This window comes from Balearica regulorum, chromosome 5 (genome assembly GCF_011004875.1).
Source record: "Balearica regulorum gibbericeps isolate bBalReg1 chromosome 5, bBalReg1.pri, whole genome shotgun sequence".
In the NCBI taxonomy this organism is placed as follows: domain Eukaryota; kingdom Metazoa; phylum Chordata; class Aves; order Gruiformes; family Gruidae; genus Balearica; species Balearica regulorum.
The window spans coordinates 68,014,945-68,031,404 of NC_046188.1; the positions used below are offsets into that span (position 1 = coordinate 68,014,945).

The 16,460-nt window shown below is 37.6% G+C and overlaps 1 protein-coding gene across 3 annotated transcripts in view; it reads left to right on the plus strand.

Annotated features, from left to right (window-relative positions):
• PPFIA1 (PPFI scaffold protein A1) overlaps window positions 1-16,460 on the plus strand; it is a 58,611-nt gene that overhangs the window by 39,692 nt on the left and 2,459 nt on the right. The window contains exons 20-28 of one of the 3 annotated variants that reach the window (XM_075755392.1): window positions 5,315-5,396; window positions 5,523-5,723; window positions 6,543-6,605; window positions 8,982-9,157; window positions 9,238-9,335; window positions 12,249-12,424; window positions 13,000-13,068; window positions 14,571-14,736; window positions 15,947-16,017. In XM_075755392.1, coding sequence (XP_075611507.1) covers window positions 5,315-5,396; window positions 5,523-5,723; window positions 6,543-6,605; window positions 8,982-9,157; window positions 9,238-9,335; window positions 12,249-12,424; window positions 13,000-13,068; window positions 14,571-14,736; window positions 15,947-16,005 — 1,090 coding nt within the window. In that variant the 3' untranslated portion in view covers window positions 16,006-16,017. Of the gene's footprint in view, window positions 1-5,314; window positions 5,397-5,522; window positions 5,724-6,542; window positions 6,606-7,179; window positions 7,240-8,981; window positions 9,158-9,237; window positions 9,336-12,248; window positions 12,425-12,999; window positions 13,069-14,570; window positions 14,737-15,946; window positions 16,018-16,460 lie in introns of those variants that run through there. The other 2 variants (XM_075755393.1, XM_075755394.1) reach the window with 2 other exon arrangements.

Consider the following 16,460-nt stretch of genomic DNA (forward strand, 5'->3'; position numbering starts at 1 on the left):
TTTGTATTTTTCCACCCAAAGCTGAGCCATATATCTAGCACTTTTGTTCAACTGTCTTTACTCTGTGTCAAAAAACACGCAAGACATGTCTTGCTTTTTGCTTGCCATCTGAAGACAGAATAGTGACTGTTGAAAAGAAAGTGTGCTAATTTTCTCTTTGTGAGAGAGATTTCTTGCAGTACCTAAGTTCTATTAACAAATAATAATGCCTGGTGACTGGTAATGAAAACCAGCAGTGTGTTGGTTTGAAAAGTCAGAAAGGAATGTGGTTTTGTTTGTATAACAGAATGTTCAGCTGTTTTTCTTCAGACTGTTACACTGAAGGCAATCGTACATTATTATGATCTGGTATTTTCCCTTTTCTATAGAGCTTTAAAGTCATACCACATCTTGGTTGAATAAACAGTTTTAGTTTGGTCATAGCTAAAGAGTGGCAGGGCTGTTCTTTGAACAATGTAGATCTTTCTCAGTATCAGCCATATTTCATCCTGGAGTAAAACAATCTATACTGTCTTGCTTTAATAAATGCAAAAAATGCAGTCGCAGATAAATCATGACTTTTCTTTGTAAACATTCTGTCTTTCCAAAACCTCATGGCTGCATGTTGTTGGTTGCTTAAAACAGAAGTGTCTATATTAGACAAATGACAACTTTTGGTTTGAAATTGCTTTGCCTAGCTATTAAATATGAGTAGGTGCATTCACGGGAAGGTATCTGATTCAGGTATTCTAGTGAAAGTGGGTGTGAAACAAGACTCTGTTGATGAAGATACGTATCAGAACGTTGAGCTTTATTACTCTTACTACTGAGAGCAGCAGCAGGGCACTTTGAACTTCCAGGAGAAGCAAATCTTACAATTTTAAAAATCCTCACAAGGTATTTTAATGCAGCTGTTTCAGAATCCTGACAGGTATTCTGAACATAGGAAGCAATGTTATCGCAAAGCATCGAAGATCCCTTGCTGCCTTCTTGAGATGCTCCTTATGGAAAAGAGAGAGTGGTAAAGCTGCTCTGAATTGCTTTTCACTTTGATATTGGAGGAGGGAGGGGTCCAAACAAATTTTCAAGGCTGACTGTTCATTTATAAAAATTCTGTGTTCAGCAAAAAGAATTCCAGTTACCTGAATGCTTGGAACAATGACAGCTCTTTCTATTTATAGTTGTCTCTAATCCCTATTTGCTTGCTTATCTTTCTGATTTCTGCATGCATGCACACAAACAGGCCGAGGGCAGTATTCAATGTCTTTACTAACAAAAGCCTATTTATAGTTACAGAATTAAATTACAGTGTACATTATTTGTCCATTTTTCTTTCATTGTTTTATTTTTCTTTTGTTTACCATTTGATCTGGTAGTGCAAAATCAGGGTAAGTTTTTACTTATTTTATTAGGATTGTTGTGAAGTTATGATAAATCTCATTTGGATTTTTTTAGCAATATAGTAAAAGCTCTAACTTTTGAAAAAAAAAAAACTAATTATAAGGGGAGATACTAGATTCAAAAGAATTTATTGTGAAAATGTCTTGCTGAAATAAATCCAGTGTTGTCTAGTTCAGTGTGAATGCTAGTTCAATGTCTTGTCTTAATTTGCGTGGTGTGAATTTTTATATTGGAAATATTACACCCTACTTAGAATTAGTTTTGTGATTTGAGTTTTGGAAGTTGTTTAGCAGTAGTAGATATTTGTGGCAATTTATTTTCAAGGTAGATGTATTTATGTCAAACTGTTGCTCTTTGTTTACTAAATTTAAGTTGGTTTTAGTGTTTTGTTCATGCTGTTCATCTTTGAGCTGTACTATTGACAGTGTTTGTCACAACTGTATTTGTGCTTCCCTCTGTACAACAGAAAACTTAATACTGTATTAATCAGAAAGGAAGGCAACCCTAAAGTTAAGATAACTCTCCTTAAAGTTATACACAAAAGGTTTGTTACACACCTGAAATCGACATATAATAAGGATATTAACTTTCCACTGATGCTGTGCCTGAAATGAGAGTATTTTCACCTCGTGTTTTACTACTGTTGCCTCTTTTACACCTTGCAACTCTGTCATTTCCATCAGTATCACTCTCTTCACCACCTTCCCTACGGTGTTTTTTCTACTCTCAACTTCTTCCAAATCCGTTATCTTTATTTCCAAACAAGAAATCTGGAATACAGCATTCCCCTTTGGCTATGAGTTCTGGGTTTATCCATTCCCATGCTGTTGTAATCCAGACCAAGTGGTGTTGCACCGGCCTGCTTTGTTTTCCTTGTGGCGTTAAAGTATGCTTGCCTGCCAAGAGCCATTCTAAATACAACTACTTCAAATGGTCTTTAAAGGGCCTTGCGTGTTTGCTACTACATCAAGCACCTGGAGTTTTGACATCATGTCTCATCCCATAGGACCACAGTTTCTTTGTTCCCCACAGCTGGCGTTAGATGCCTTTTGAATGTGTCAAACAACAAGTGGTCTCCTCTTGCCGCAGCACACTTGGTCTCCAGTGCCAGTGATGTTCAGCCAACTTTTTATTAAGTCTGTAGACATCTATCCCTTGCTTTTGTCACCTAGAGTTATTCCAGTAGCCAGCTACTCCTTTGACATTCTTCTGTCCTTTGCGGTGCCAGTTTTATACCATCTGTTAACTCTGCCAACACTACTGCAATATTATTATTTTTTTCCTCACAAAGGCACGAAGCTGGATTTTGCACCCACTTACTGAATGGTATAATTGGATGGCCTGTGAAACTAAACTGGCGTGTCTGCTGTGATCTTTAATCTGATTACGTATTGCTGGAATGCAGCGAGTTTCTTGGTGAAGTTGGAGGGCAATTGTTGGAAAAGTGAAGTTCTCTGCTATAGGAAAAAAAACATTGATGCATCATTTGCAGACAAAACAGCAGCTGCCTTTGAATTCATCCCATGAGATGTTGAGCTTTCAGTTTAATGATTTCCCGTGCAAGCAAGTTTCTATCTCTTCTTGCACGTGAACAAATTCCACAATTCATTTTGTACTTCATGGATGCATTCCTCTTTGGATCCACTGAATAATTTCTGCATAAAGGTATCTCATAAACACTTTTGGTTGGTTTGTTTCTATTTCTACATGTTTGCCTCCATCATGTAACACTTCCTTTCAGCAGCACAATTGTTTCTGCATACAGTACCACCATGAGTTTAAAGTTTGCATCATAGCCTCTCCTTATGCTTTTGATACATTCCCTGTACCGTGCATCTCCAGATGATTTGCTGTTTCATGGTTAACTTGATACTACACAGGGAGACACAATACTAGCAGAAATTACACTGCAGTTCTTTGAATTCCATACAATACCCCAAGCAGCTTTATGAGCTGGGGGGAGGGAGGGATCACACACTTTTGTGGGGTCATCCTAGTCAAATTGGAGGCTGCCTTGGGCACATCTGTGCTCTTCCGTCGCTCATGGACCTCCCTCTCTGCATGGTTGTCTTACCACAACCACCAAAAAGGAAGACAGACACCAATTTTGAAGTTAAACTACTTGGAAAAAAATCATATTCCTTTTATGGCAAATACAGTATTAAGCGTTTTATTCTGTTCTTACCAAACAGTACTTGATATCATCTTCTTAATTTATTTTTCTCTTTTTTTAATCTTTAAACAAGTGAAGCCAAACTGAATGTGTTCATGGCTAGTGGTTTGTGGGATTAATGTTATGTGGTAGCAGGAAAATAGCTGATCCTTCATTCCTAATTCAGAAATACATGTATCTTTTTGAAGTGTACAAATATGTATTAACTTTTACTGTAGTGTTTGTTAGTGAAATCTAGCTATTGAGCTGCTAACTGCTCAACACCATTTCCGCCTTAATTGTTGGGTCTTCGAATGGTTATTTGTAACCAGTTATCTGGCAGTTCCTTCCTTCCCCCCCCTTTTTTTTTCAATCCCAGGCAGCACATTTAATTAGGATAAAGTATTGGGAGGTTCTTTTTTAGCGTAACAGGAATTTATTGACTTGCAGGTCGAGAATTAGTATCTACTGATAAAACAGTTGCTAGTATATTTACTACTTCATTGATTATTTTTGATATTTAGCTATCTACCAATATAACATGAGGATCCCAGGTATGCTGGCATGTCTAAAAGAGCTGGATACCACACATCCATTCTGCACTAGTAACAAAGAAAACTACTACTCTCTCAGTAACCCCTTTTCAAGATGTCTTGTGTAGTGGTTTTTTTAATATCTGTAGCTTTTAAATATTTTATCTTGGATGTATTCAACGATACAGTTCTGAAGGCGAGGAGATTTTGTTTGTTTTAAATTGTGGGAAGATTATAAGTACGTAACGTGAATCTGCAGTATTGCTGCTTATCTTAATTCTACACCTGCAGGCGTGAATAAAAAGCATAAAACGGTAAAAACTGTCCAATTAGGTGAAACTTTTTTTAAACTTCAGAGGAGAGTGAGTGGAAACTTAACTATATATAACTAGCTTTCAAAGGCAGCTTAAATATGCTTTTTTCAGACTTTGTCTATTTTTTTTTTCAGATGGGGTATCCAAGCAACATTGCATTCTTATACCAGCAACACTAGTTTTTCTCTTGGTTTATCAAACATTTTTGGCAGCTATTTATAGGGATCTTGTGAGCTTCCGTTGTTTCTGTAAGCTGAATTGTCAATATTAAACTTCAGTCTCTTCTGTTTCAGTATAACAAAGGAAATGGTGTCATCACAGGAGATGAAAGCTGAGTTTCAGTACCCAGCCTTTCAGAATATAATTGCCAAAGCGTGGCTCGCTGAATATAATGGCTGTCTGAAGCGATGCCTGAAATTCTGACAGGCTTGCTGTTGCGGACTAAAATTTGCCAATTAAATGGTTACTGTCCCAGTTTCCAGCCTAATTGATAGTACTGTGTTGATGGCATGGGTATCTGATGTACTCATACATTTCCACAGGTTTCAGATCTGCATGTGGAGGAAAAATGACTACTTTGGTTCAGTCTAATTTGCTGAACAGAAAATTGCAGCAATTGAGAATCTGACTGACAAATGAGTTTGACATCTCCACTTTCTGTTGGCAGTGTGGGTTAGAGTGTCAGCAGCAGTTTCAGACACAAATTTCTGAAAGGCAAGATCCAGCATCTCTGCCACTCCGGGATTTCCCATTATGTTCAGCTTATGTCGCTATGTAGTCCTTGTATGTGTGCTGTGGGTATATCTTGTAAGGCTGAGAAAGGAAGAAAGCTAACTATTGGAAAGAAGATAGTAATCTGAATGCAGTGTTTAAATGGTAACATCTAGTTACAAGTAATTTCTCTTTGTTTTTAATAACCATTTCTGTAATTGTAGGCATGAGTTGCTGGAGGAAGCCAGAAGACAAGGTTTGCCTTTTGCACAGTGGGATGGACCTACTGTGGTTGTGTGGTTGGAGGTAAGTGGTCCCTCCAAAATAAATAAAAATAACCCCCCTCAGTGTGCAGACTTCTAAAGAATTTAAAGTTTTGGAGCCTGGAATGTTTTCCAAATCCTGCTTACTTCCCCTTTTTTTGTGTTTCAGCTATGGGTTGGGATGCCAGCCTGGTATGTGGCTGCCTGCCGAGCAAATGTGAAAAGCGGTGCTATCATGTCAGCCTTGTCTGATACAGAAATACAGCGTGAAATTGGAATTAGTAATCCTCTGCACAGACTGAAGCTGAGGCTGGCCATTCAAGAAATCATGTCACTAACAAGTCCATCTGCCCCTCCCACGTCAAGGACGGTAAGGAAAGTGATCCAGCATTAAATGTCTTCTAGAACCATTAGAATTTCCAAAAATTCTACTGTAAACATGTAACTGAAAAGATTCAAGCTTCAAATAAGAATTTCTGGAAACATTAAATTGTAGAGGACCACATTATTTAAATATAGGATGTTTCTTCCTTTCATGGAAATTAAATGAAACTTCTCTTTAGAGAAAGAGAAGTTTACATCAGTGTAAGTATATAATTCAAAATATTTAGAGTACATGTTATTTGCCTCATCTTTTGGCCTCAGAAGAATTTATAATACAGATGAAGTATACATGTGTGTACAGAAATTTGTAAAATTTCACATACATTAATCCATGCATAAGGCCATTAACTCCAAATAATGGTTCAGCCTACAGAAACTAGGAGTCCATCTGTCTCTCTACACTACAGTAAATTTAGACACTTAAAGTTAGCTTAAATTCTCTTTAATGAGTCTGCCCTACAATCTAAAGTTATTTCTGAGATTCCTAGGATTGCTTACTAGACTACAAAAGCATTTTTCAAATTAGAGCAGAGTCAAGTGTTTACCCATGAATTACATCAGTGTAAGCTATTTATCGCATTCAGTTTTGTTAATATCTTTGAAGAAAAGTGATCCCTGTTAAAAGGCTTTTATTCCATGCCATTACTTTCAATAGATATACCTATTCTTAAGACTTTAGAAACCATTGCTTTTGCCCATGCCTGCTCCTTACGTGTACCGATTGCTTATATGTTCTGCAACCTCTCCTCTTTGTTACTGCTTTCCTTTCACTGGATGGGACTGGTTCCCTCTGGGGTCATATTAGACCACGGGAAATGTCTGGGTAACACATGAAGAAATGGAAAATCTTACAGCCACACAACAAACGGTTAGTTTATAGTGTTGCCACTTCTTTTCCTTAGAGTGCTTTTCACACTTTTTGAACATTTGAATCAAGTGCCTTTTGGTCTGTCTCTTTTCTTTTTTCTTTTTCCAAATTAATGCATTAAAATTCTGGATCATTGTTTCTTCTAACTATTAACCTTGTAACCTGCATCTTGATATCTTTTCCTCTAGAAGGGGGGGAAAAATCAACACTGGTTGTAAAAACAAACAAACCACCCCCCCAAAAAAAACCCAAACAAACAAAAAAACCAACCAAACAAAACCCCCCAACTATTTCTAATCTATAAAATGGAGCTCTGATTTGATTAACTAATAGACAGATTATTTGTGTGGAAATTTCTTCTCTCAAGAAAACTTAATCAGTAGATAAGTTTTGCAACCTCTCATACAAAAATGAGTGCCTTGTATATTTTTTTACAATGCATGATGCTCGCTTTATCTAGATTTTTTTTTGTATGCAGTAGATTAGTCTTGCAGTGCATCTTTAACTTTGATCTCCTTACTAAACTTAAATACTAATACATATGTGTTCTTTTGCTTTTCTAACCACGTAACAGGAAGATGAGGAGGGAAGCTGGGCTCAGGTTGGAAACTTTATGTAATATTACAGACTATATGTAAACTGTCACAATAATTAGAGCATGAAAGTATTTGTTTTTCCTTTATAGCAGTATCTTTTAGTGACTTTTGGTGCGGCTTGGGGATTGGGAGAGGGGGAAACTACAGGCTTATCTCTGTATAATATATACTTGGATGATAAACTTATATATTTAGGTGATTTAAATATTTGAATGTTTTCTAGAACTTCCAAGAGTTGGTGGTTCATCATTGAAATTTTGTATAGTACTTTGTTACATCACAAAAACCCCTATGCATAAGGATTTTTAATAATAGGGCTGTTAGGGGAAGAATATTCAGAAGTCTTTGTTGTCATTAGCTTTCTAAAATATTTATCCTCTAGCTTATGAATCACCAAAACATAGTTACTCTTCCTTAGTAAGCATTGCTGTATTCTATGCATTGAACATACTAGATCAATTTTTAAAATAATTTCATGACATAAAGCATGGCATGTTTTGGTGGGAGAAGGCAGAAGTCCAGCAAGAATATCTGCTGTGTGCAGAAAGCCACTGTTCAACCTGGCCACCAGCACAGGTGTGCTACAAGACATAGTGAGCCTCGATAGTTAAGTAGATTTCTGTGCACTAATTCTATAATCCTCCTTGATTAATTGTTTTCCCTTAAAGTGATGACAAATCCTAATTGTATTTTCAGGCATTGAGATAGTTGAGTATTTTTATACAGGGATATAAACAAAACTCAGGATTTGCCTGTGACCCATATCTTTGGACGGTATAGTCTCTTCTTGCTTGGCTGCCCTCCAGCTTAAAACTGTTTTAAGTCCCGTTAACTATGTCTCAGATACTCATTTGCAGATTCTTAATGATAACAATCATAGCTTGCCTCCCTGTTACAAGAGTCTGCTACCTAGCGATGGCTTGAAGAAATGCGTTTTGTGTGGCATTGCTCCTTTCTGGAAGATGCTTCTTCTAGAGGAGAAATAAAGCTTTCCACTTTTAATTGTACAGCAAAAATGAATTATTAGCCTTGACTTCTGAAAAAAAGAGCTGCTGGTTTTTGTTGCTTTAGGAATGATTAAATGCCTAAATACAAATGCTCTTCTTTTTAGAAGTTGTCTCCAAAAAGTGCATTGTGATTTGCAGGTTAAAAAATGCAGTGAGGGCAGTCAGGCTTTGGGGTGTTTTTTGATTTTCTTTTTGCTTTTGGGGTTGTTTTTTTAGGATAGGGACTACCATTGAGAATCTGTTGTTCTTCAGTAGTGGGTTTTTACCGCTTTACTACTTTTTGCTTACTTGATTTAGATCAGTTCTGAAAACAGTTAAGTGTATCGAAAAAACTCCTGCAGTTATTTTTTTGATATCTTGTATTTATATGGTCACGTGAAAAATAAGATTCCTGCCCCACCCCAATTTTCAAGAGATACAATATTTTTCAGCATCCTGTAAAAATGAAATTCTATGGCTCTTGCTATCAAAACCATATAGATTAGTCTTTTTTGTTTTTATTAGGTTTTGTGTATTTTGTGTACTCTTCAACATGAAATAAATTAAGGCAGTTTTACTTGCCGCTCTGAGTACCTAAACTTGCTTTTCTTCATGAGGATGACTTCTTCAGAAAACATACATATAGTATCCAATATTTTTATATGCCTGACTTTACAGGATAAGAATTAAGTAAGCATTACTTTATTTTTTTTTCTTCAAAATATGTTGTCTAAAAAAGCTTTTCTCTTTACTTCTCATTTTAATAAGCTTATTCCTTAATCTTTTAAAAACAGACATTAGCATATGGTGATATGAACCATGAGTGGATTGGCAACGAATGGCTCCCTAGTCTGGGGCTCCCTCAGTATCGCAGCTATTTCATGGAATGCCTTGTTGATGCTCGAATGCTGGATCATTTAACTAAAAAAGATCTGCGTGGGCAACTTAAAATGGTGGACAGCTTTCACAGGTAAATAGATTTAAGTTGGAGACATAACTTACAGTAAATATTTCCTTTAAGTCTAAACTTTCTGTTTCTTTTCTAAACAGAAACAGTTTTCAGTGTGGAATTATGTGCCTACGACGACTGAATTATGATCGAAAAGAACTTGAAAGGAAAAGAGAAGAAAGCCAGAATGAAATTAAGGGTTAGTGCATTGTTTTGACCTCAGTCTGATTCTAACGTGTTTTCACTGATCTGCCTCAAAATTATTTTAAAAAACCAAGGCATTACAGGGAGGAATTGAAATTTTATAAATAATAAGTGTTAAATACAGGAGATGTGTCTGGATGCGGTCCTCGAACAGTGAATCATGAAACGTCATTAAATCATTCACTCATGCGGAGATGTGCTACAAATGCAGGCGTTTTTTAAACGGTTACTGCTCTGAAGTTTGAAACAAAACTAAATGTTTTAGGAGGACAAGACTTTTGAAAAAGTTACTGGTTTTTTTCTTTTTTGTGTGGGTTGTTTGTTCTTTTTCTGACATAAGTTTGCATCTATATGATTTTATTGTTGCTTGTGACTGGTAAGTTTTATTACCCAGCACTTTATGAAAAAATATGCAGGAGACTTAGATGCTTATATCTTCCAGATTCGTGGTTGTTAGTGAACAAGAGAGGAGAAAAAGAACTAAAAGCAGGGTTGGGGATTCACAGTATTTTCCGAGACTTCCCATAGAAATTTTGTCCCCCACCTAATATCAGAAGTCTTTTCTGACATCTTAGACTGAAATTTTAGGGTTACTGTGTACACAATTTGCTCAGAAGGCTCTGTGCCTGCTCTTGCCCCTTCCTTTGGAAGTGTTGATGCCTTTTGGTGGTTATTCTACTAATTGTGCCTGAGAACATGCCCAGGAATCACAACTGGCACGAAACGAGCCTCTGTTGTGGCTGGTAAGCCTTTTTTTGAGCCTCCTGAATGGTATAGCTGCATCTATTGCCTATAGGGAATTGTTCCTTGAAAGACAGAACTCTTGTTATTTCTCCTGGGAATTGTTTGGGAAGAATGCTAGTGGACACAGGCCAGAAACATGCGGTGGATCATTATAACAGTTGGTATGGACATTGAGTAGAGTAAAAAAAACCAAAACAAACCAAACCAAACCAGCCTACTTGTAAGAACATAATTTTTGTTTTGATGTTTGGGCTGAACACGTAAATGTTGTTTTATAATGCTTTTGCTTGAAAAGCTCTAAGAAGAGAGTATCTTGATTGTGGAACTGTTAGGGCATGAAATGCCTTCCAGCAAACTTCAAATAAGTTTGCTTTCCACTTCAAATTTATGATTGTGGAAAAGTGTAGTAGTATGTATACAAAAGCTGAAGTTAAGTCTGCATTTCTAAATTGAACACCTTCAGAACTTAAAAGTAGAAACGATTATAAAACTAATAAATAATAAAGCTTTAAACAATGTGGTGGGTTGACCCTGGCTGAGGGCCAGGTGCCCACCAGAGCCGCTCTATCACTCCCCTCTTTCATTAGACAGGGAAGAAAAGGTACAATGAAAAAAAACTTACGGGTTGAGATAAGGACAGGGAGAGATCATTCTCTAATTATCATCACGAGCAAAACAGACCGAACTTAGAGAGGGAATTCATCTTATTTATTACTAAGCAAAACAGAGTAGAGGAATGAGAAATAAAACCAAATCTTAAAAACACCTCCCCCCACCCCTCCCATCTTCCCGGGCTCAACTTCACTCCCGGCTTCAACCTCCGCCCCCCCCCAGCGGCACAGGGGGACAGGGAGTGGGGGTTACGGTCAGTTCATCACGTGGTGTTTCTGCCGCTTCTTCATCCTCAGGGGAGGACTCATCGTTCCCCCGCTCCAGCGTGGGGTCCCTCTCACGGGAGACAGTCCTTCACGGCCTTCTCCAACGTGAGTCTCCTCCACGGGGTGCAGACCTTCGGGAGCAAACTGCTCCAGCATGGGTCCCCCACGGGGTCACAAGTCCTGCCAGCAAACCTGCTCTGGCGTGGGCTCCTCTCTCCACGGATCCACAGGTCCTGCCAGGAGCTTGCTCCAGCGCGGGCTTCCCATGGGCCACAGCCTCCTTCAGGTGCCTCCACCTGCTCCGGCGTGGGGTCCTCCACGGGCTGCAGGTGGAATCGCTACACCCCCTCATCCTTCCTCCATGGGCTGCAGGGGGACAGCCTGCTTCACCATGGTCTTCACCACGGGCTGCAGGGGAATCTTGCTCCGGCGCCTGGAGCACCTCCTCCCCCTCCTTCTGCACTGACCTTGGTGTCTGCAGATGTTCTTACATCTTCTCACTCCTCTCTCTGGCTGCAAAAGCGCTCTCTAACTGTTTTTCTCTTTCTTAAATATGTTATCACAGGGGCGCTGATTGGCTTGGCCTTGGCCAGCAGCGGGTCCGTCTTGGAGCCGGCTGGCATTGGCTCTGTCAGACACAGGGGAAGCTTCTAGCAGCTTCTCACAGAAGCCACCCCTGTAGCCCCCCCGCTACCAAAACCTTGCCACGCAAAACCAACACAACAATAATAAATAAGGCTTTCTGTTCAAACGCAGCAGGAAGTGCATGAGAAACTGCTGTAAGATTTTTGAGTAGTACCTTTTTTTTTTTTCCAAAATACTTAATCTGTCTTGAGTGAGGTCCAAGCCTGTAAGTGGCTTTTGCTGTGTAAAATAGAAGATCCTGTCTTTCCCCATCTGCATGAACGCTGTGCCCCGCTGAGCTCGTCTCCTAACTGGGACTGCAGGCAGAGAGAGGAGATTGCATGAGGACTGTTCCTTCTGGGTGCAAGGGAAACTACTCTATGGAAAAGATCCAGCACCGAGTGTTAGAGTCTAAGCATGAAGTTTTGTTGCCAGTTCAGAGCGTTTCATGCACACCGAAAAGGGCAGAGGTGGATTGGATTGCAACCTAAATATTAAATAATGCAGTTCCTTGAGGGCTACTGCTTAACAGCATTCACGATGAATTGCGTATACATGAAGATCAGTCCCAACACCAGCATACAGATCAAGAAAGGACTGTGGGGTTTTTGTTCAGAAAAGTTGTATTGTTATAAATTGGCCAACTTTTTTTTTCTCCGTAGATGTCCTTGTGTGGAGCAATGAAAGAATGATCCATTGGGTAGTGTCCATTGGTCTTAAAGAATACGCAAATAACCTTATAGAGAGCGGAGTTCATGGTGCACTTGTGGCCTTAGATGAATCATTTGATTACAACGCATTAGCTCTCTTATTACAAATACCCACTCAAAACACACAGGTAAGCAAGCAGTAATTACTTTATGGCCAATAGGATTTTTCTCCCCTCTAGGAATGTTAAAAATGGGACTGACTGTTTTGTGGGTTTTTTTTTCCTTAGGTGAGTGCATATCTTTCTTCCCAGCTCTAGAAACTTTAGAAATGGAAACCTGTCCATTGTCCTATAAGAGAAAAACAGAATTATGCTTTTCTTACTGTTTTCTAATTGTTAATAACAATTCTGTTTGATAAACTTCTTGAACAAAAAATATTGTTTGAATATTTTCCTCATAGCATATCTTCACGACATTAGTGTAAAACTCCTCATTTTTCTTGTTTGCTAGTTTATATTCTGAAATAATTTTTAGCCAGAAATCATGAAATTTCATCACAACTAGGGCAAGAGGGAGCTGTTAACTCTTTCCTAAATTTTTAATAGGTTACAACTTAAATTGTAACTTTTCAAGTACTAAGTATGCTTAATGTGATGATAAGTTAGGAAACAATTTGGGTTATATTAAGCTTTAAAAATTACTATGTTACTAATTACTAATCTTTTGGAATTAATTTCTGTTTCTTTCATACTATAAACTTTAGGCTCGTGCTGTTCTGGAGAGGGAATTTAATAACCTTCTTGCTATGGGCACGGACAGAAGACTTGATGAAGTAAGTTACTTGAGCTCTTGAGCCAGTTTATGGTCCTGGGAACTACATCACAACTGTTAAGTGAAAGAATTTTGCTTGAACCTCTTTAAGCTATTGACAGAATAGTGACAGAAACCTTAACTTGAAATTTCTTGTCTTCAAGAGTTTCTGAATATGGCAGGCGTTGTGTATTTAAGATAACTTTGAATACAAAAGTATTGAGATGATTTGCAAGGGAGAGGTTTGTTGTGGCTTGCATGGTTAATAGCAGCACTTTGGGCTGAATCTTCTTTTTCTATCTAGAATGCGGGAAAATTATTGATCAGTGTTGCAGATGAACAAGCTATGATAGAGAAAGGCACTGTATAACATTTCAAACCTTTGTCCTAATGAGCAGTATTTCAAGTAATTGCGAGTGTTTTTCAAGAAAGCTTGTGGTGTTAATACCTGTTCGTACTGGTATAGATGACCACCAGGTATGTTTGCACATCTTCTGGAGCCCTTTTGTGGCGCATCCTGACAGCTCTGTTCTCAGTGTGCATCTCTACTAAGGTTTTAATAACTTCATCAGAAAGGAGCTTGATAGTTTTCTAAAGATATTTTTCCTTAGTGATTGCAAACTGCAAGGGAAGGAGCTTTGAAGGAATGGATGTTTGCTCTATTCTAGCGGCACAGGGCAGTTTGATCATCACGGTCTCTTCAAATAACGCAGACACTTGTTTTCTAATTCTAAAAGGGGATAAATTTTAGGTAAAATGGCATTCAAGGGATTGAACTGTTTCTAAAGTTGAAGTTGGCAAATGGAGATGCACAATGGGTATATTTGCATTGACATAAGACTTTCACTGCAAAAGACATTTTTGGAAGTGGGACTTAAACTATTGTATTTAATAAGTGCAATATTATATTTCTGAAGCAATATTATATTTCTTCAAAGATGCAGGTGTATTAATGGGGGAAAACTGCACCTGGGTAATTACAAGTTAAATTTACCAAAGTGCTTAAGCAAAACACTGCATGACAATATAGTATTTGCTACACTTACTTTTTCTTTCCTCACTATCACTTCCTGTAATTTGTAGCGTGAGAAAGCACGACAGCTGTGTCATCATTCCTGTAAGACAGATTTGAAGGTTAAAAGCAATTGTTCAAATTAAGCCTCTCTATGTTAGTGTTCCCAAAACAGCTTTTATGATCTCCACTCCTCATATCCCCTAAGAATGAGTGATGTGACACTTATGAATTACTGCAAATCATGAAATACAAACATTCGAAGTACAAAACGTTTTCCTGAATGTGCCGAGCACAAGAATTTCCATAGTTACTGAGCTGAAGAGCCTACGCTCTAGCAAATGAACACAGATTGTTGCAAATGAAAACCTCTCCTGCTTTTGCCCCTGAACTCTTCTGAAAATTAATTCATTTGGTGGCGATACCTTTACTTAAGATTGTCAGTAATCCTTTTAATGTCTGTAACGATCCTCCATTTTCTGAATTGCTAATGATGTTTATCAATGTAACAGGATGATGATAAGAGCTTTAGGAGAGCACCTTCATGGAGAAAGAAGTTTAGACCAAAGGACATAAGAGGTTTAGCTGCTGGATCAGCAGAGACTCTTCCTGCAAATTTCAGAGTTACAACCTCAATGTCTTCACCCTCTATGCAGCCAAAGAAGATGCAGATTGATGGTATTGATTTTGTATTATTTTAAGCATGATGTACTTTTTTTTTGCTTGAGATTTCAGGGGAGTTAAGTTCAAATTACCTTTTTGCTGCATAAAAGCATCTGCCTTGTGCATGGTTGTATATATAACACTGTGTTTAACCATACGGTGCTTTATAATTTCAGGAAGCTATACTAGATGTGGAGTTTCTTTTTACTTTATTGGATTAACAGAATGAGAGTTATAGTTAGAAATAAATTTGTTTTAAACTCGGAAAATAAAACGATGTTTTAGTAGAAGTCTTAATCATGTGATGCATAATTTCTAATTAGCAGCAATTAGACCAATGTACGTCCTACTTCTGAAATGCAGTAAAATGCATTCAACAAATTATATGAGTAAACTCCCTCAGACAATTTTGAGATTATTAAAACTTGAGTGAAAGGTACATTCCCCCTTCAGTGGTCACTTAAGTATTGATCATACTACTTCATCCGCTGTTGTGTACTTAATGATCTATACGTATATGCATGCATGTGCGTGCACACAGATAAATATTAAAAACCACCTGAACAATCCCACCTGGAAGTGGAAACTGATCACCTGTCACATGAGGTATCTTGTCTGTTTAAAGACACTCTCCTCAGTACCATGAGAATAAACTTTTACTTACATTTGTTTCACAAAACACAAGTAAAAATACATGGAAAATGTATTTAATTGGAACAGATGGGATGAGAACTTCAGCATAATCTGTCATCAGGTTCTGAAAATTGTATTTATGAGTAAAGCTCAAAGAAACCACCTTTGCCTCTGATGTTACTCTATAAAATGTGAGTTGTTTTAAACTTTAAATATTGTCACTAGCACAAAATATTTTCCAAATTTAATGTGAAAAATTCTGTAAATTAAGTAAAGTCTTTACTATGTAAACCCCCTTTTTTATGATATAGAAAAAAGAAAAATATATAAACTATATAAAATAAATTACTTATTACCTTTGCTAATTTTTGTGTGCTAGTTGGCATGCAGATTTTCTTAGAACACTTTTTGTTAGCCACTGAAAGTAGAAGTGGTTAATATATAAACTGTGAAATAAATTCTGCTTTTCTAACTTGTAACCTTAGAGTTGGGTGAGTACAGTAGCTGTAATCACATCGCTGTGATGGTTTTTTTTTTGGAAAACTAACATGCATGCTGTGTTCTGCATGTCTTCCCGTGCTTCTTGAAATAGGCAGTGTATCAGGAACACAAAGATTGGATTCTGCTACAGTAAGGACCTACTCCTGTTAAAGCCTTCTCCTGGTGAGTAAAGTTGATAGGTATAATAGTAAACCAGCTATTTATGAAATAAAACATCAGGTATTTTAATACGGTGAATTTACACACTTAGACAACTGTTTCAAGTTTTCAGGGTAGATTGTTATGTTGAAAATCCAGAGTTTATTTCCTACAATGAAGACTAGGAGTATTAAATATTTACTTTTGTAAATATTGGGGTTTTTTTCTGAGGGTTTTTTAAAACAGCATCAAAAAAGACCCCTGCTAAATAGCTATGTAGAAAGTGCTGGAATCGAGGATTGGATGAAACAGCTAGTGAAAGTGGGGAGGAGGGAAGAGAACTGATTTAGGCATATAAAAGAAAAAATAATTTAGTGTGTGTGGCACTGCAGTATGGGTTATTGATCTTTCAGAATCTTTGCTTTGTCAAAGTTATCCCATTACAAAATACTTCAGTATTGAATTGT